This window comes from Eretmochelys imbricata, chromosome 4 (genome assembly GCF_965152235.1).
Source record: "Eretmochelys imbricata isolate rEreImb1 chromosome 4, rEreImb1.hap1, whole genome shotgun sequence".
Taxonomy (NCBI): Eukaryota; Metazoa; Chordata; order Testudines; family Cheloniidae; genus Eretmochelys; species Eretmochelys imbricata.
This window is the reverse complement of record NC_135575.1, coordinates 62,621,795-62,642,759: the sequence shown is the minus strand read 5'-3', so window position 1 is coordinate 62,642,759 and position 20,965 is coordinate 62,621,795. Positions and strand designations below refer to the sequence as shown.

The 20,965-nt window shown below is 40.5% G+C and overlaps 1 protein-coding gene across 13 annotated transcripts in view; it reads right to left on the bottom strand.

The window, feature by feature from the left end:
* Window positions 1-20,965, bottom strand: part of TRIM2 (tripartite motif containing 2) — a 92,577-nt gene that overhangs the window by 23,923 nt on the left and 47,689 nt on the right. For all 13 annotated transcript variants that reach the window (XM_077815385.1, XM_077815386.1, XM_077815383.1 and 10 more), the window contains 3 exons: window positions 15,485-15,636; window positions 12,747-12,927; window positions 10,288-11,011 (listed from right to left, as the gene is read on the bottom strand). In XM_077815385.1, coding sequence (XP_077671511.1) covers window positions 10,288-11,011; window positions 12,747-12,927; window positions 15,485-15,636 — 1,057 coding nt within the window. The remainder of the gene's footprint in view (window positions 1-10,287; window positions 11,012-12,746; window positions 12,928-15,484; window positions 15,637-20,965) is intronic.

Here is a 20,965-nt window from a genome sequence, read left to right as displayed (position 1 = left end):
AAACTGAGAAGTTAAAACTATATTTTCAGAAATGTTCACTAATTTTGGGTATCCTCTTTGAGACACTTACGGGTCCATTCAAAATTAGTGAACACTTTTGAAAATGTTGATCCTACATGACTTATCCAGGGCCACAGGATTCTTGGGGTACCTATGTGGGAGTGAAGGATTCTCTGTGTCCTCACCCCACCTCGTACAAACATGCAAGAATGGCCCAAACTTGCACCAAGGTGACCTGTAACTCTTAGGAATGAGCTTCTTTTCAAACAAAAAGATTCTATGCAATTTACTAAAAACTGGCTGTAATACTATTTCCATTGGGCAAGTATTTTTACAAGCATTCATTGGCCACATATACCTTCTACTTAGATGTTTCAATATATAGTTTTCATTGAAAAATTGTATTTTGTTTTAGTCAACCCAAAATATCCCTCAACGCAATTAAAAATGTTCTGGCTAGGATTCCAGATATAGGAGCGATGTATTAACCCTACTTTGTCTTTGGCTCTCATTAGGGATGCACATTCAAGAGCAATGTATTTGGCACTACTCCTCCTCCCTTCAATGACAATTTCCGTTGGGAAGCATGGATGCTGGGTGCACAGTTCCAGTTATTGGTCAACAAGAACATTTAATTCCTCTGCTCTTCATACTGAAACTGTATCCCTTTGTTTCTCTCAGTCTGCTCTTCCAACTACTGGGCACTTTCATTCTTTCAATATGATACACATTTTTTATAATTATGGCATTCGAAAGGGAAAGTAAATGTTATGAGAACAGCCAGCTATACACCATTCATGCTATCCACACTGGACTCATTGTGCTTAAATAACATTAACTTTATTTCTAATTTACACTCAACAGGAAAATGAACAACAACTTTTAGGATCAGTATCTTACTATTACAGCTGGCTGGCAAATTCTGAGAAAATATTTGTTGTGGGAATTTGCAGATTGGTTTAAAGCAAAATGGTTTGTGGAGACTGTTTGATTGTGACAAAGTTCTGATGGAAAACAGGCATATCTAGAAACTTGCCTACCAGGCAGCTTTCTGTTCGAAATCTGCCTAGTTTCCTGATGGCTTCCAGGGTCCACTAATCCAAGAGACAGCCACCCACCATGAAGACTTCCTGGGGACCAGAGACCCCAGAGCTTCCGGCATCAGACACGCTGGGACAGCTAACTAGGCAGATTGCCCTGGAGTCCTGGATCCAGGGCTTTCCCTTTTGTAGAATTTCAAAATTTGGAGGTTTTGTTCCTAAACAAAATTTCAAAATATTGAAACCCTCCACAAAATGGAATTTCCTTTCTTCACATAGCTCTAATTTTGAGCGTTTCCTTTGGATCCTACATATGTGGTGGCTCTGTACATATTGTTGAAGCAAAAGGGCTAACTATGTGCAAAGATTTGTGCCCAGACTTCCACCCTCTTACTTGGACAGCCATCTGCAAAAGGATATTTACTCAAACTTCATGCATGTCTTGCTATCATACACCCTCTCCTAATGTTTGGTTTAGGAGAGGAGTAAGAAGTAAGAGGAGTAACTGGAGTAAGAAATGCCTAATATTACAGAGATATGCTGAGGGAGGGGGGGGGAGAAGAATGTGTGTAACACCCACAAATCTTCTATGCAAATTTTAAAACCTCCATCAATGTACTGGATATTGAGGGTGCATCTAATGTTTTTAAAACTTCTGAAAATGCAAATTCAGTAGACATTTACGCACCAGACTCAGACAGAGTTTTGTTAGAAGGGCTTTCTGGATGATTTTTGTTTGTTATATGTGGACACCTCTCACTGGACACTTGAATGAGATGAAACACATCACATAGACCATCAAATAGCAAACATTTCTGGTCCCTACCACTCTGGAAAGGATTTGAACTACTCACCTAGCAATGAAAATTTGTGAATCCCATTACCAATGAACTAAGTCTTCCATCTGCCCAGAAATATTTGTTTGACATAAAAAGCATCAATCCATTTCTTACTGCTTATTCTGTGTTTGTTTTTACTTAGATATACTCAGAACAATCGAGGACTGGAGACATAACCATATAGTAATTTGATTATAAAAATCCTACAACTTGATGGTGTGTGATTTTCCCCCGGTAACTCATCCATGTTCTATATATATAGATATATGCGCAGCATTTTAGGCCTGATCCTCAGCTGGTGTAAACTAACCTAGCTCCATTGGCTTCAGTGGAGCTAGGTTACTTATGCTAGCTGAGGGGATAGTCACATGGATGCACTCTGTTTTTAATGTTTAAAATTATAAACTCCTGGGAAGGGAAGTGCATTTTCCTTTGTTTTGTACAGTGCCAAGCACATTGTCATTGCATAGTAATGAATCAAGATCAGCCTGACAGGCACAAAAAATCCAGACATGTCAGTCTGAACAGCCTTCACATCCTACGTGAACACCACTTTTTATGCACTGCACAGTGTGCCTCTACACATTCAAATCCATTCCTTCTCCACCTTCCACTGCCAGTCTTTAACTTGGCTAGGACTGGAGTCTGAACAATAAAAATGCAGGTTGGCTTGTTGGGAAGCTAAAGGCTTGCTGTAAGTGAAACCCATGAATCTCCTGGGACTACCAGTTGCAAGTGGGTTGTGTACTCTTTGAAAATATCAGATTTCCAAGAAACTGATGGAAAAAATGTTTGCTTGTGCTGAGCTGCACACAGAAAACCCCTCCTATCTACGCAGTCACTTGAGATAAAGTGCATCTACATCCCTTTTTTTGTAGATTTGCCTCAAAATTTAGAAGGAAAATCAGTAGCAGGCATACACTGTCTTATCGATGCCAAGAAAGGAGGGAATGAAAAAGTGAATGATAAAGTATGCCCTAAAGAGAGAGTTGGGAGAGAGAGTTCCTTGACACCCAATCTCAGGAAAAGGCTGCACTCAGTGCTCTTTGACCAGAAAAGGTGGGACAGTTCAGTGAAGAACTGCGGGCAGGTGTTTGTGGGAAGGAATAAAGAAGAAACAGATCCTGGAGGATCTCTCTTAAAAGTATAAACAAATAATTTTGGATTTTCACAGCTATTAAGTTTAATTATTTGTCAAATGTATACCCTTATCCATTCCATTCTGAAATTCTGTGTCTGTACCATCAATTATCTAGGTAAACAATACTCTCTCTATTGGCCCCATTCAGCATTTCATAGTCACATAAATTATTAATAAGCCCCACAATTGCTTTCAATATATGTGAGGAATCAAAAGATCAAATAAGTTCCTCAGTAGAAGGTGGAAACCAAAGCATGTGAGTTTTTAAATAAATCAATTTAAGTACACATGCAAAAGCATTTACTTACACATTCAATTAGGCAACTAATCACAATCTGGGTAAGTTGAAAATTTCATATTTAAGACGACAACCAGGCCACACTCTCATTCAGGGGACCAATAGTTTTTGCTCCCTAATATTGCCTCTGGAAATTGTAAGGGTACGTTTGTTGTGCACCCTGAAACCTAGATGTATCTTACTGAATATTTAGCTTTAAGAATTAAGGGAAGAATTTTTACAATGCTAGTAATATGCTCACTGGTTTTCATTGCTGTAATGTAGCAAGTTCCACTTCCCATTAGCATTACCTGGTAAGGGATCTACAATAGAATTACATATTTGCTACAATAATGTTTTGATATTTTGAGCACTTTTGGACTCTGTAGTGTTTAAAACACTAAAAATGTGTGCATGTCTCTAAAGCAAGCTAATCCATGGGCATAGAAAATTAGAAAGAAATTTCATATGCCACGTCCCATCAACAGAGTGTTAATCAATACCACATTTGTATTAATGGCCAGCACAAAAGCACTCTCCTACCAGATTTTGATGAGTTTTCTTGTGTATAAAAAACTCAAATCCTAGTTGTAAACAAATATCCACATTATGGATTCTCCAATAGAGCTGTATGAACCTTTGGCTGCAAACTCAACCCAGGATTGTCGAAGGGTTTACATGAACCTTTTCCCTCTTAATGAATTCAAGAATTGGATATATGGTTTTATTAAAAACCATTAAAAACTTCTTTTCAGTCACAACTAGCCAAAATTCAGAATTTTCAAATGAGTCTGGAATTTGAAAATCTTAGAATAATGGGGCTGTAGGTCAAAATAGCAGGTAAAACTTCACATATGCTCATTAATTAAGGGCATTCGAAGTGCACACTGATATTGAAGTTGTGGTTGCAAGACCATTCAGTCAGTACTTATGCGGTTTTGGAGCTCTCTAATGGACTGTGCACATGTAGTACATAGTCCAGTGGCCAGCAAGGCAACTACTTCTCCATAGATTTTTTTTAATCTGGAAGAGCTATTCTGTTAAATAAATAGATATGCATTCGCCACAGAATGGGATGAAGTGACCCATGTATCCCATTGGGTGAAAACTCCAGTGTCAGTAGACAAAGCTTCAAGTTCTAAATTCATTTTTTCAAGCAGTCAAAACAAAAACATCACATTATGTTGTTTCTGTTATAACAGAATGAAGCTGTGCTTCAACTTTCAAAATACATTTGGACTTGTTTTATAAGTGAGGCTTGCAGTATACAGACAGGGCTGTGAAAAATTGGGACTGTCCCATGAATTGTAATCCAACCCGATATCAGGTTCGTGGTACAAACTGCTCACTTGAACCAAGATATGTTGCAGTGCTAACAGAAACTACAGGTAGAAATAATATCAATCTATAGGGATTTAAAAAATATATATATCCAGATCTCTTAATTATTTTCAAGGTTTCAAGGTTATTATTATTTTCATCTATTTTAGTATTTTTAAAAATATATTACTTTAAAAACTTATCTGACACTGTAGAAAATGAATTATTTTAAGGATGGGCCAAATTCTTCCCTGGGTAAACCTACTGACTTACATCAGGGATGAATCTGGCCTTTGCTCTGTGTGCATGTGAGCGAACACACATGAGCAACAGACAAACCAGTGCTCATAAAGGAGGTCAGATTGACAGACATGGTAACAGAGGTCCCCTGTTCATTCTTAGAACTGGCACATCTCAGATGAAAGCTTGCACAGCTGCTCTTATGTAGCTGCACTGTTAGGCTAGGCCTCAACACTGACCTGTGTGTCTTGTGTACTCTAGGAAAGTTAGGACACAGTTTGCCACTAGTGTAGCTGCAACAGTGGGAAACGTCTGTTTTTTAAGCCTACTGTGAGTAGGGCTAGATGACTGTGTTAAAAATGCCTGAGACATGTCTACTCTAACCCCTCCGTTGTTGCTATCACCAATGGAATTGCATTGGTGGACACAGCCCAGATGAAAAAAAAAAAAAAAAAAAAAGGTTTAATCTCCACAGCTTTTTTCAATGACCAGTCTCCCTGATGAGACTAGCAGCAAGAGTTGCGTTTATGCTGCATATGGTAGTATTTTTTGTGAGAAGGATACGTGCCCACTAGAAACTGGAGAATGTTCAACAGGAACTAAATGCATTTCACTTAGGCCACCAAACAGTCATCAGGATACAAAGTCTGGCCACTACTGAAGTGGGCTGAATTTGAACCAGTGACCTAAATGTGAAGGGCTCTAGATCTTGTTTCCAATTTTCTGAGACTGCACACCCCATAAAAAGAAATGTTATTGCCAATAAAACTGAGCACCATCCTCTCCTTGAAGAGACTCATTAATATATATTGAATCTGTAATATTCACAGGGTCATTTATTTCACAATGCAATACACTGGTCTGCTTCTTCTGGTGATCCTCTGTGCAGCTTCCTCCAATACGCACTTTACTCCTCTCCATTCTACTTTTAATATCTCCCCTCCAAAATAGATTGTTGGGTCCATTTTCAAAAAGAGAATGTTAATTTTAACCTAGATACTATGATAATGAATTATGTAATCAAACGGATATGGCTAATCATATGCACAAAGAAACCAGTTGTGATTGTATGCCTATCGCAATTCTTAATGTATTGTGGTCTTTAACATTTGTTCAATCACTCTCTTCAGTGACTGGCAAAGCCAGCATATTGTCCTGTTAGCAAATTCCATACATGAACCTCTGTAGACCTGATTTTTTAAATATTGTAATCTTGCTCATTTTTTCCCCTCCCCAAGTCCTAGGGAAATTTATAGATTTAATATTTAGTTACCTTGTATTATTTTAAGATACAGTAAAATAAAGTATAGGCCTTTTTAGTTAATGAGTTGTTATATTCACAGGCACAAACTATATTAAAAAAGAATTAAGACAGAGTAATTTTAAATGAGACCGAGATGTTGTATTTATTTCCAAAACAAGCACTATAAGCCCAGGAATTTAGAGATAAGGTTAAACTAAAATAAATAGCCCAAATATGTTAAGGTATGGAAATGTACAGTTAAGACATCCAAACAACTTTAACTCTGCCCTGTAGTGACATCATGCAATAGCTGTATATGATTAAGGCATTTAGCTTTTGTAGTCCCAGATTAGTTAAAAAAATTTAAAGACACATAGGATTCTTTTCTTTCCGCCACTGACCATGTGAAAAATTTTAACAAAGATGTTTAATCTGAGACCATACATGTAATCACGTGGTTATTGCGGTGTCACTATAGCAAGGTTACGTAATAGTTAAGATTTTAACCTACTTTATCCGAAGTCACTGATATAGATTCTCAACCAGAGTCCCATTTTAACAGTTTTTGTCTTGACATTTCCCCTTTTAACAAAATATTAACATTTTCATACAATAATAAACAAGAAAACCAAAGAGAATATTACTATATGCTATTTCTAATGTTTTGAAGAGATGTAATATTAATTTAAATTTAAATTTTGGGGGCCAAATTCAGCAGTACCCTCTGGGTGCTTACACTGTTCTGGAGCAGCATGAAACAGCCACAGTGTACACATCAATTTTCTCCTCCTTCCAGAGTTTTCTCTTCTCTCCTCACCCTATATTCTCCTGCTCATATACCCCAGTTTTCGCTTCCCTCTGGCATCCCATTTTCCCGGCTCATACATAAGATAGTTTCTACTGCCCTATATTTCCCTAGAGACACACACATCACATTTCCCCCTCAAATCTAAAGCTTTTGTCCTTTCTGCAGAACTGATGCAATAGCTAGTTTATGTGGGGAAGAAATTAGGGTTAATGATCATTTTTTTGCCATTTTTCATAGCTTGAAGTTAATCTGGTCAGTAGAGGCTGAAGAATAAAGTCTTCTATTCTAGAGAAACTCATGAAGAAAGACTTGTCCTCCCAAAAGGATTACCATATCTCATTGTATACAGTGGAACAGGGGCCACAGACTGACTTCAGTTAATATGTCCTCCTTCAAAATAACCACTACCTTCCATTGTTCTTGGGAGGGGAGGGGGAAGAGGAGAGAGTTAAGCTTCCTGCAGAGAACATGGTAGCCTCCTTTGGTGTCAGGAGGTGGACAGGAACATTGTGAGGAGAAGGCAAGTTGAGGCTTTGGCTAGATAGTTACTGTACTGACCCAAAAAAGAGTGACCATGGTTAAACAAAGTAAAAGAAGAAGTGAGAGGCAAAAAGGCATCCTTTAAAAAGTGGAAGATAAATCCTAATGAGGAAAATAGAAAAAAAAGAGCATAAACTCTGGCAAATGAAGTGTAAAAATATAATTAGAAAGACCAAAAAAGAATTTGAAGAACAGCTAGCCAAAGACTCCAAAAGTAATAGCAAAAAAATTTTCAAATATATCAGAAGCAGAAAGCCTGCTAAACAGCCAGGTAGGCCACTGGACAATCGAGATGCTAAAGGAGCACTCAAAGATAAGGCCATTGCAGAGAAACAAAAATGAATTCTTTGCATCAGTCTTCATTGTTGAGGATGTGAGGGAGATTCCCAAACCTGAGCTATTCTTTTGGGGTGACAGATCTGAGGAACCGTCCCAAATTGAGGTGTCATTAGAGGTGGTTTTGGAACAAATTGATCAACTAAACAGTAATAAGTCTCCAGGACCTGATGGTATTCACCCAAGAATTCTGAAGGAATTCAAATGTGAAATTGCAGGACTACTAACTGTTGTCTATAACCTATCATTTAAATCAGCTTCTGCACCAAATGACTGGAGGATAGCTAATGTGATGTCAATTTTTAAAAAGGGCTCCAGAGGTGACCCTGGCAACTACAGGCCAGTAAGCCTAACTCAGTACTGGGCAAATTGGTTGAAACTATCGTAAAGAACAAAATTGACTGACACATAGATGAACATAATTTGTTGGGAAATAGTCAACATGGTTTTTGTAAATGGAAATCATCCCTCACCAATCTACTAGAATTCTTTGCGGGGATCAACAAGCATGCAGACAAAGGAGATCCAGTGGATATAGTGGATTTAGATTTTCAGAAAGCTTTTGGCAAAGTCCCTCACAAAAAGGCTCTTAAGCAAAATAAGCAGTCATGGGATAAGTGGGAAAGTTCTCTCATGGATTGGTAACTGGTTAAAAGATAGGAAACAAAAAGGGTAGGAATAAAATGGTCAGTTTTCAGAATGGAGAGAGGTAAATAGTGGTGTCCCCCAGGGATCAGTACTGGGCCCAGTCCTATTTAACATACTGTATGCATAAACAATCTGGAAAAAGGAGTAAACAGTGAGGTGGCAACATTTGCAGACAATATAAAACTACTCAAGATAGTTAAGTCCCAGGCAGACTGCGAAGAGCTACAAAAGGATCTCTCAAAACTGCGTGACTGGGCAACAAAATGGCAGATGAAATTCAATGTTGATAAATGCAAAGTAATGCACATTGGAAAACATATTCCCAACTACACATATAAAATGATTGGGTCTAAATTAGCTGTCACCACTCAAGAAAGATCTTGGAGTCATAGTGGATAGTTCTCTGAAATCATCCATTCTGTGTGCAGCGGCAGTTAAAAAAGCAACAGAATGCTGGAAATCATCAAGAAAGAAAATATCATATTGCCTCTATATAAATCCATGGTATGCCCACACCTCGAATACTGCATGCAGATATGGTCGCCCCATCTCAAAAAAAGATACATTGGAATTGGAAAAGGTTCAGAAAAGGGCAACAAAAATGATTAGGGGTATAGAACAGCCTCCATATGAGGAGAGATTAATAAGACTGGGACTTTTCAGCTTGGAAAAGAGGCGACTAAAGGGGGATATGATAGAGGTCTATAAAATCACGAGTGGTATAGAGAAAGTAAATAAGGAAGTGTTATTTACTCCTTCTCATAAATACAAGAACAAGGGGCCACCAAATGAAATTAGTAAGTCGCAGGTTTAAAACAAACAAAGTATTTTGTCACGCAATACCCTGTCAACCTCTGGAACTCCTTGCCAGACTATAACAAGGTTCAAAAGGGAGCTAGATAGATTCATGGAAGATAGGTCCATCAATGGCTATTAGCCAGGATGAGCAGGAATGGTGTTCCTAGCCAATGTTTGCCAGAAGCTGTGATTGGGTGACAAGGCATGGATCACTTGATGATAACCTGTCTGTTCATTCCCCAAAGGGATTGCCATTGACCATTGACCACTGGCAGAGGACAGGATAGTGGGCTTGATGGACCTTTGGACTGACCCAGTGTGGCCATTCTAATGTCTTTTGAGAAGGACATGTAAACTGAAAGCAGTATTTAGATTCAGCTCTATTGAGAACAATAGGAGATAGAAGCCATTTTGAAAGAGGGGAATTATTCTTCAAATTCCCTGATAAAGAAGATGCTACTCAGCCCTGTTTTAAGGAGAACTTGGAAGAAACAGATTTTTTAAAGATATTAGGTGCCAGTGGGAGTTAGGCACTGGGATAACTCAAAAAAATCTGACCCTAAGTGTTTTATCATGTAGGATATAATCTCCTGCCTTTAAACCTCTACTCCCACTTACATCAATTAAGACTCCCCCCACCCCCACCCCACTAAACTTCAGATTATTATTTTGGTATCTGTTAAATGTACTGTTCACCTCACAGGACACAAGAGCCTATAAATTAAGTTCTAAACCCAACAGTAAATATTAGTCACAGGAGAATTTCTATCCTTTCACTTTCTTCTCTCTCCAGTTGTCACAGAGACAAACACATTGGATAGGAATTCCAAGAACAAAGCTGGGTTTTTTTCCCTTTAGGGACACATGGAATGAAGTCCCATGTAACTCCTCATTTATTGTTCTAACAACTTCAAAAGCCTAGACCTGACCAGCATTAAATTTCACTTGTGTGTTGACAATTTAAAACTAGCTTTTTACCCAGTTTTCCTAAAGTGTCCTTAATTACAATTTGAATGCCATGACCCTAGTACCAATAGATAGAAGATACTTTCCTTACCCACTCTGAAGATCAAGTCATCTTCAATGGGATTCTCTTTTCTTTTGCCAGTGCTGTACATACTAGCTGGTCTTTTCACAGCTTTCTGCTTCACATGGCCACTGCCAGGAGACTTAACACGCCTCTTAACTCCTTCGGTAGTAGGGGACACATCTGCTGATCTGATCACTTTAAGTTTAAATGGACTGCCCCTGATATGCTGATCATAAAGTCTCAGAGAGAGAGTAAAGTCCCCTTCTTTCTGAACAGTATACAAAAATTCGTAAGTGCCGTTTTTATTATCAAGTATTTCTCCATCCGCCACACTCCCATCAGGTGTGCTCAGTTCAGCAGTGAGGTAAGCACTCCCAGATTTACAGAGCTCCCCATCTTTGTCCTTTGTTGTTATGGTAACTGACATAGGCTGCCCAATCACAGTTTGCCTCAGCCCCTCACCTGTGGCAACTGTTTCAGATGCTATGGCATTAGTGGTTAAAATGGTACCCAAGTTGTGAATGGATTTCTTCAGTCCTTCTGTTTCTACTATGAAGTCCAGCTGGTCATTTTCACGGGGCTGCAGTGGGAAGTCCTGGTCAGCCAGCTCATTCAGCTTGTCACTCATTTGCTTCTTAACCAGTAAAACTTCAGTTTCAGTGCCATGGTTGAGTGCTTGGGCTGTAAAGTTGCTGCAACTCTTAATACTCTCCTGTCCTTCAAGCAGGGTATTCAGCTGTGTCTGAAGGACCTGAAAGTAACATGAAACAGCTGGTTCAAGTCATGTCAGGATGAGATTGTGTGACATCAAGCTGGAAATGCAAACTCATAGTTACGCAAACCCTTAAAGCACAACCTATTGTGTCATATACGTTAAACGTGTCAACTTTTTTAAAAGTGCTGTGTCAATTCCTTGGAACCCACCAATAAGCTATGGCAAGATTTGTGGAGCACTAGGACTCAGTTTGGTGTGGACCTCCTAATGTGAAACCCTGAAGCACTGGCTTCAGAGGTCCACCAGTAGCAGCATGTAAATATTATCGCTCCATCTGCCTCACCACTCAATGTGCTGGTAGAGCTTCCATCCCTCTGTCTGAGAACAATCACAGATTGGCCACGTTGTTAAACAATGAGCTCTGCACACAGAGATCCTGGTGTTTTGGAGTCACCAGATATTCCCCTATTTACATGGGAGGCTGCAGCAAGTTTCCCCAGAGTTCCTCTTCTCCCACATTTAGAGTGGGGAGAAACAGCTCTGGAGACCCCAAGAAGCATGGTTGTCGGGGGCAGGAGTCTCAGAATAGCTGAATGGAGAAAGTGGCCCTCAACCAAGAGAGGAGAGAAAGGAAAGAGAGTCTCCCTATCACAGAGGTGGACAAACTTCAGCCCGGGGGGCGCATCTTCAGATGTTTTAATCAGGCCTTCAAGTTCCCGCCAGGGAGCAGGGGCTGGGGCTTGCCCTGCTCCAGTGCTCCAGCCAGGGGCTCGCTCCGTGCAGCTCTTGGAAGCAGTGGCATGTCCCTCCTCCAGCTCCTACGTGTAGGGGCAGCTGAGGGCTCTGCACGCTGCCCCGGCCACAAGTGCCGCTCCTGCAGTTCCCATTGGCTAGGAACCACAGCCAATGGGAGCTGCAGGGGCAGTGTCTGTGGACGGGGCAGCATGCCAAGCTGCCTGCCTGCACCTCCATGTAGGAGCTGGAGGGGGAACATGCCGCTGCTTCTAGGAGCTGCGGTAAGTGCCACCTAGAGCCTGCACCCCTGACTTCATCCTGTGCCCCATCCCCCCCGTCCCAGCCCTGATCCCCCTCGGTCCCCACCCAGAGCACCTCCTGCACTCTCAACCCCACATCCCCAGCTCCACCCCAGAGCCTCTACCCCCAGCCAGAGCCGTAACCCCACCCCCACCCACCCCTCTGCCCCAGCCCGGAACCCCCTCCTGCATCCTGAATTCCTTATTTCTGTCCCCACCCCAGAGCCCTCACCCCCACCCTCAATTTTTTGAGCATTCATGGCCCGCCATACAATTTCCATACCCAGATGTGGCCCTCGGGCCAAAAAGTTTGCCCACCGCTGCTCTATCAGGAACCAGGGAGGGAAGTCTATTCCCCAGTTTTCAGCAGCCAGGAAAGTCGCGGGTAATAGGACAGTGGGAAGAGTTGTTGGGGGGGGCCAGGGACAGTAGCCTGAAATTTTGGTGGATTTTAAGTAGCCACTTCATACTTAGGTTACAACAGAGTATCCATTATACACTCAATTTTAGCCCTTACTCTAAAATCCACAAAAAAAAGTCATATCAACCTCAGAACTGGTAAGTGAGGTCTGGAAACAAGGTACATACATACATATACACACACACCACATCCAGTGTCTCCTGTCCTTCTTTCAGGATAGTTGGACAATAATTTGACCTGTTGGCATCATGTACCCGTTATAAGAACTGGCTTATTAAATTAATAACTGTCACTGGGAAAAGAACACATCTCTTACTTTGTGTTTAAGGCCATAATTCACTTCCAGTTCCATAAGCAACACACTCTTTCGCACATTTAAAGTCTTCTGTAGTTCATCAAAAGTGGAATGAATGTCATCTACAATGCTAGCCTTTTGGTTGGCTAACTGATGTATGATTTCAGATATGAAGTGAAGTGCAGAATCTATCTCTGGAAGTCTGTGGAAGAAATAAATTACAATGACTGGCATCTCAAAAGACATTGTCTTGTCCCTTGTTCCTAAAATCCTGTGATGAAAAATACTGCCTTTAAAAACCACATGGGAATGGGATTGTTTCAGCAACAGAATTGTACTCCTTTTATTACAGTTAGGATTGATTGCCAATTTGGGTTGGATGTATGACTGAGGTTTCATCACATGACATTAAAGATTCATCTTTAATTCCTGGAGACTCCAGGACAATCCAGGACAATCCTGGAAAGTTGGTAACCCCTCATATAGTGCAGTCATTTAACCTTTTTAAAACAAAACCAAAGATCGATAATGCACCAATGACATTGTAGGGCCAAAATCCTCTCTGGTGGAACTCCATTGAAACTGATGGAGTTCCACCAGGGGGACTTTGGCTGTCTATCCTTAATTCATGCTTCTGTAGGGGAGTTGGAACTTTCCCACATCTTTCTCTCTTTCCCAAAAAGTTCTAATATATTTTTCAAGATCAAGTATCATTCATGTGTTCTGTGTTGAAATACTTATGCCAAATATTTTTCTCCCCAGCATTCTACACCCCTTCCTTGGAAGGTATGTACCCTTAGGGTGCATAAACAGGACCCAGCCTCTAACATGCAAATGATAGCTAGGGTTTTTTTTTATCCTCTTCTCTGTAATACAGTAGAACCTCAGAATTACAAACACCTCAGGAATGAAGGTTGTTCATAACTCTGAAATGTTCGTAACTATGAACAAAATGTTGTGGTTGTTCTTTCAATGTTCAGTTGTAATACAGCTTTGAAACTCTACTGTGCTGAAGAAAAAATGCTGCTTTTAACCATATTAGTTTAAATGAAACAAGCACAGTAACAGTTTCCTCACCTTGTCAAATCTTTTTAAACTTTCCCTTTTTTTTTTTTTTTTAAAAAAAATAGAGTAGTTTACATTTCACACAGCACTATACTGTATTTTCTTTTCTTTTTTTTTGGGGGGGGGGGGCGGTCTCTGCTGCTGTCTGATTGGGTACTTCTGGTTCCAAACAAGGTGTGTGTTTGACCAGTCAGTATGTAACTCTGGCATTTGTAACTGTGAGGTTCTACTGTTTGGAGTGCATCATAGTCATTAATAGATTTTATCCTCACAACCAACCACATCTCTGTGAGGCAGGGAAGTATTACTCCCTGTGGTGAGGGTCCCTGCTGCCCCAGAGGGAGACGAGCCCCTCCGGTCATCAGAGTGGGCAGAGCCAGGAAGCTCTGAGTCTGCCCCACAGAGGATCAGGTGTGGCGCAGGAAGTATAAAGGCACAACTCCAGAACTCACTGAGAGAGCAGCCACTGGGGAGACCAGACACCTCTGGCCTACCTCCCGGTTGGGAAGCCGCAGCGACCTGCGGTGGACCCAAGGGCTGGCCGGACCTGCCCCACGCCAGCTACCCGGAGGAGTGGCTGAGCCTGCACCAGGCCAGCTATCCCGAGGAACGCATGGTGCTGGACCCCCCTGAGGATACCACCCTGACCCAAGTACCTCAAGAGGGGGAGTCTGGAAGTAGCCTGGGGACAGCCGACCCTAGTCTGGCTACGACACTACCAGAACCCATGTCCGTGTGTTGCAGCCAGGATCCCCACTGATGCAGCAGCAGGTCTTCTGCTGCTGCTAGGGCCCCGGGCTGGGATGCAGTGGAGTGGGTGGGCCTGTGTCATGGGTGGCAGTCTCTCCCACTCCCAGGCCTTCGGACCCAGGGCCTGGACTCACTGTGGATAAACTGTTCTTGCTCATCCCCTGCCTGAGGGCCTGAGCATCTGACTCACCATTGCCCTGCCCTGACCTAGGGCCTATCTGTGTTGTTTCTACCTTCACAAAGGCCACAGAGGAAGACTCCTGTGGCTAATTCCCTGCTAGACCTCTTCCTGAACTTAGTGAGACAGTGTGTGTCCCCGCTGCCCGAGAGAGGCGAGCCCCAGCTAACCTCTGTACACTCCTGTTTTACAGGTGAAGGATTGATGCACAGTTGCCCACTGTAACAAAGGAAGTATGTAGTTACACTGGGAACTGAACACACTTCTCTTGAGTCCCAGGTCAATGCCCTACCCATAAGACTCAGACTCCTTCCATCTTCCCTAAGAACTGGGACTTTTAAAAGTATTTTTTTCTTACAATCTTAGTTCAACTAAATGAGTAACACACCATACAACTGAGCAGGAATGTTATATTTCATCTCTCCTCAAGGGATCCAGGACTGGAACAGTGAGGTAAACGTTCAGAGCTGTATATAGAAGCTTGTATAAGCAGCTTCCTACTCTGTGACCAGGGGAATCAAGTGTATTTGGTCCATCACCTTCATGATGACCAAGTTCATTTAAAAAAATTGCTAAAATATTATATATTCAAAAATGTTAATCAAAACCACATTGTAAAGGAAAACAAGTCAGGGGACCATGTTGGATGATCTAACAGTTCCACAAGGGGCAGTGTGAACTGATTTAGACAGCAGTTTCACTAATAGCTAGACCAATAACCTAATGCACATAGCATGTCAAGGTTGAGCCAGAATAACTTGTGTACCTTTTGTTGACAGCATCCAACTGGACCTGTAATGAAGCCTTGTGTTGTTCTACCACATCCTTGAGAGGTACAGTGGGGTGTTCTGCATGTTCTCCCTCTGTACATTCCCGGCACATGGCTGTCTCACAAGATTGGCAGTAAAATTCCATCACCTGGTGCAAGAGAGTGCAGTTCTAAATTTAACATTGCAGCAACAACATCACTTGCAGCATCTCTTAGGCTACAGGAAGGATGTTATGAATATATTATCAAAATCCTGAGACTACAGCCTGGCACAAAGCATAAGTGTTTAAGAAAGTGGTAGTTTTAAAATTTGTGATACTCCTTAAAGGCGGATATTTCCATTGATTTATTTCAAACTACCAAATGCAACTGCTTTAAATGAATTTAGTAAGAAACATCAAATCAGCAGCCCTGGAAACGGAATACCAATACAGCAGCAGCTAGCCTTAACACTCTCCTGACACTGTGTAACAATAGATAACAATACCTCCATTCAGTGATGGAATGAACCACCACTGAAAACCAGGTCACTTTAGTCTTGGTGCTAATTCATCCATAGCCTCTTTGTGGAGTCTGCCAAGCAGGGTTTTTCATAATGTCGCAACATGAACTGGAGACTGATCACCAAACATGATCTTCATTTACTACTGACCTGGATCATATCTGAGCCAATGACCAAAAGGGGAAAAAGCCCTAAAAACCTCCAATCCCCTAAAAACATTATAATCTCAGGTGGGGATCTGATTGAAGTAGTGATCTACATTCATAAAGGGAAAGAGAACGTTTCAACTTGTTACACTGCCAATGCAATGTTTACATTCTATTTAGAGACAAAACTGATGGTTACATTTGCTAGGTCATGCAGCAGAAGCTGTATATATTCACAAACGGACAACAAACAGATAAGTCCTACGTTCAAAACCTATAGGTTAGTTGAAACGATATACCATCCTCACTCACTTTCTGTGTGTAAGTGGGTGTTTTTTCCAGCTGGAAAAGTACAAGGAATGTCAGATTTATTAAAGAATATAAAGAAACTCATAGAATGTGCATTAAAGGGAGAAGCTGGCGGCACATTCGTGAATTCCAAATAAACAGAGTGTCAGTTTCACATGTAATTAGGCCCACGTTTTTGGCACTCAGAACTCTTAAACAGAGCCATCTGCACAGAGTATGTTGACACCAAAAAGTTTGAGAGAGGAAGAGTGAGTCAGCTATTTTCACATGAGCCAAGAAAGTTCTATAGGAGTTGCACAAAGTAACTAGCAAGACCAAGAAGGTCCTGAGAATTAATGAGGTAAAAGAAGAAAGATTTTTATTTGCTAAGAGAATTAGTCAGTATTTTCCTCTAATAAACTTCTCTTGTCTCCATCCCCAAGATGTGGACAACACAGATGACAAGGGTTTATTTATTTGTTGGTAGCTCATGGAAACTATTTTACAGAAAAGAGAAGACAAAGGAGTAGCTGGAGAAGAGAGCATCAGGAAGAGTATAAAAACAGGGGAAAAATATTTACAAATTAAGGCCCAGTCATGCAAACCTGAAAGGTGGTGAGCACCATCAGCCCCCACCAAATTCACTGGGAATTCATGGTGCTCAGCACCTTACAGGATGAGGCCCTTTGAATCACGATTGTGTTTCTTCATGCACAGAGAGCTGCCGTTTTACAGATAAAAATCAGCAAGATGTTCAGTCTCAAGATGACAGTAGGATTAAGAAATGTAACTCCAGACTTTAAGGCTTGACAAAGGCTGGAGACATTCATGGTTGTAAAGTATACTGAAATTAACAACAATGAAGAAAAATAAATATCAGACTTTAGACAACTCTGAAAGTCTTTGCCACATGGCCATGCTCTTCATTTCCTTTGCCTTATTCTACATCACTGTCAAGATGTTGTTAACTCTCTGTTCCTTACTTATTTGACAATTATATTTAAAAGACTTTACAAAACTCTCTAGTGATTTAATATTTTTGTCATTAGCTACAATGATTAAAATTAAATGATTAATTAATAATTAATGATTAAAATTAGGGCTGTTGATTTTTGGATGTTTTTATACATTTTCAAGTATATTGATTTCAGTTAGAACACAGAATGCAGTGTACAGTACTCACTTTATATTATGTATTACAAATATTTGCACTGTAAAAATGGCAAACAAAAGAAACAGTATTTTTCAATTCACCTCATACAAGTACTATAGTACAATCTCTTTATTGTGAAAGTGCAACTAACAAATGTAGACTTTTTTGGGTTACATAACTGCACTCAAAACAGTGTAAAACTTTAGAGCCTGTAAGTCCACTCAGTCTACTTCTTGCTCAGCCAGTCGTTAAGACAAACAAGTTTCTTTACATTTATGGAAGATAATGCTGCCCGCTTCTTATTTACAATGTCACCTGAAAGTAGGAACAGGCATTCGCATGGCACTTTTGTAGCCGGCATTACAAAGTATTTACATGCCGGATATGCTAAACATTAATATGCCCCTTCATGCTTTGGCCAGCATTCCAGAGGACATGCTTCGCTGCTGATGATGCTCGTTAAAAATATAATGCATTAATTAAATTTGTGACTCAACTCCCTGGGGGGAATTATATGTCTCCTGCTCTGTTTTACCTGCATTCTGCCATATATTTCATGTTATAACAGTCTCGGATGATGACCCAGCACATATTGTTCATTTTAAGAACACTTTCACTGTAGATTTGACAAAATGCAAAGAAAGTACCTGTGACGGGTTGGATCACAGAAACCCCCTTGAGACTGCCAACTGTTGTGCCAAGACTACTTCTGCCCCTGCTTTCCCTGCCAGCTTGGGACTCCAGCACCCTGTTTTGTTGAGCCAGACATGCCAGTCTGTTCCAACACAGACCCAGGGTCTGAACCACGTGCCCCAAAGCTGCAGGCTTAAACTGGAAGCAGCTTAAGAGGTGTTCCTGTCTTTAACACTCAGACACTCAACTCCCAATGAGGTTGAAACCCTAAATAAATCCGTTTTACCTTGTATAAAGCTTATACAGGGTAAACTCATAAATTGTTCGCCCCCTATAACACTGATAGAGAGATATGTACAGCTGTTTGCCGCCCCACCCCCCCCAGGTATTAATACATACTCTGGGTTAATTAATAAGTAAAAAGGGATTTTATTAAATACAGAAAGTAGGATTTAAGTGGTTCCAAGAAGTAACAGACAGAACAAAGTGAATTACCAAGCAAAATAAAATAGAACACACAAGTCTATGTCTAATGCAGTAAGAAAACTGAATGCAGATAAAAATCTCACCCTCAGAGGAATTCCAGTAAGCTTCCTTTACAGACTAGTCTCCTTCTAGTCTGGGGCCAGCAATCACTCACACCCCCTGTAGTTACTGTCCTTTGTTCCAGTTTCTTTCAGGTATCCTTGGGGATGGAGAGGCTCTCTCTTGAGCCAGCTGAAGACAAAATGGAAGGGGTCTCCCATGGGCTTAAATAGACTTTCTCTTGTGGGTGGAGACCCCCTCCTCTCTCCTATGCAAAGTCCAGCTCCAAGATGGAGTTTTGGAGTCACCTGGGCAAGTCACATGTCCATGCATGACTCAGTTTTTACAGGCAGCAGCCATTGCTCACATGCTACTTTTAACGTCCATGCCAACGTGTCTTATGTGGATCCATTTTCCCTTAAGTGCTTCTTGATTGGGTGCTTAATTTGCACATTCCTTTCTCAAGAAGCTGATCAAACGCTTTACAAAGGCTACTTAAAAATCAAGCAAGTACACAACCAATATTCATAACTTAGAATACAAAAATGATACATACATACAAATAGGATGAATATATTCAGTAGATCATAACCTTTACATAAATATGTTACATGGCATATGTAGCATAAAACATATTCTAGTTATGTCATATATACATTCATAAGCATATTTCCATAAAGCCTTATGGGGGCATTGTGTCAGTACCAATGTGAGATTTCTAAAGATAGCTACAGGACTCGACCCAAGGTTTAAAAATCTGAAGTGCTTTCCAAAAACCTGAGAGGGACGAGGTGTGGAGCATGCTTTCAGAAGTTTAAAAAAGAGCAACACTCCGATGCAGAAACTACAGAACCTCAACCACCAAAGAAGAAAATCAGCTTTCTGCTGGTTGCACTTAACTCAGATGATGAAAACTAACATGTGTCGGTCCGCACTACTTTGGATCGTTATCAAGCAGAACCCGTCATTGGCCTGGATGCATGTCCTCTGGAATGGTGGTTGAAGCATGAAGGGACATATGAATCTTTAGCACATAAATATCTTGCAATGCCAGCTACAACAGTGCCATGTGAATGCCTGTTCCCACTTTCAGGTGACATTGTAAATAAGCGGGCAGCATTATCTCCTGCAAGTGTAAACAAACTTGTTTGTCTGAGCGATTGGCTGAACAAGAAGTGGGACAGAGTGGACTTGTAGACTTTAAAGTTTTACATTGCACTGAGTGCAGTTATTTTTTGTACTTAATTCTACATTTGTAAGTTCAACTTTCATGATAAAGAGATTGCACTGCAGTACTTGTATTAGGTGAATTGAAAAATACTATTTCTTATTTTTTTTCAGTGCAAATATTTGTAGTAAAAAAAATATAAAGAGCACAGTACACTTTGTGTTCTGTGTTGTAATTGAGATCAATATATTTGAAAATATAGAAAACATCCAAAAATATTTAAATAAATGGTATTCTATTAACAGTGCAATTAATTGGGATTTATTTTTTTAATCACTTGATAGCCCTAATTAAAATACCTATTTTTACTGCACTACACTGAATGATCCCTTTTTTAATACAGTATAATGCACCCTGATGTGTTGCTGCAAACATACATCTGAGATCTTGACTGGAACAGTTTAGAACATATGCTCCAGTTTGTTCAAAGACCTCTTGCTGGCATACAGAAAAAAACAAAACAGAACAAAAAAAACCAAACAAACAATCTTCTCTCTCATTGTTCCAATACCAAAGAATCACATAAAACCTGAATAGCAAGAGTGGCTGTGTTCTAAAGAGAACACCTATATGCCTCCGTAGGAGCAATCCCCTTTGCCTCAGAGACATTTTAAATGTTTTCACTGAATCATCTTTCATTCTGATATGACACAATCTAGACAGTTTCATGGCAAAAGAAAGAAGGGGGCTGGGGGGGAGGGGGGAGTTACTTTCTATGCAATTTAGGCTTAGTTTAAAGTCACTCCTGCCTAGATTAACTGATTTCCCCAGATTTTGTCTAGCATCTCTTAACCTGCTAACACTTTCAATATTTTGTTCTTTTGTATTTAGTCCTAACTACAGGCATATGCTGCTGCAGCGGCTCTCAATCTTTCCAGACTACTGTACCCCTTTCAGGAGTCGGATTTGTCTTCAAACCCCAAAGTTTCACCTCACTTAAAAACTACTTGCTTACAAAATCAGACATAAAAATACAAAAGTGTCTCAGCACACTATTACTGAA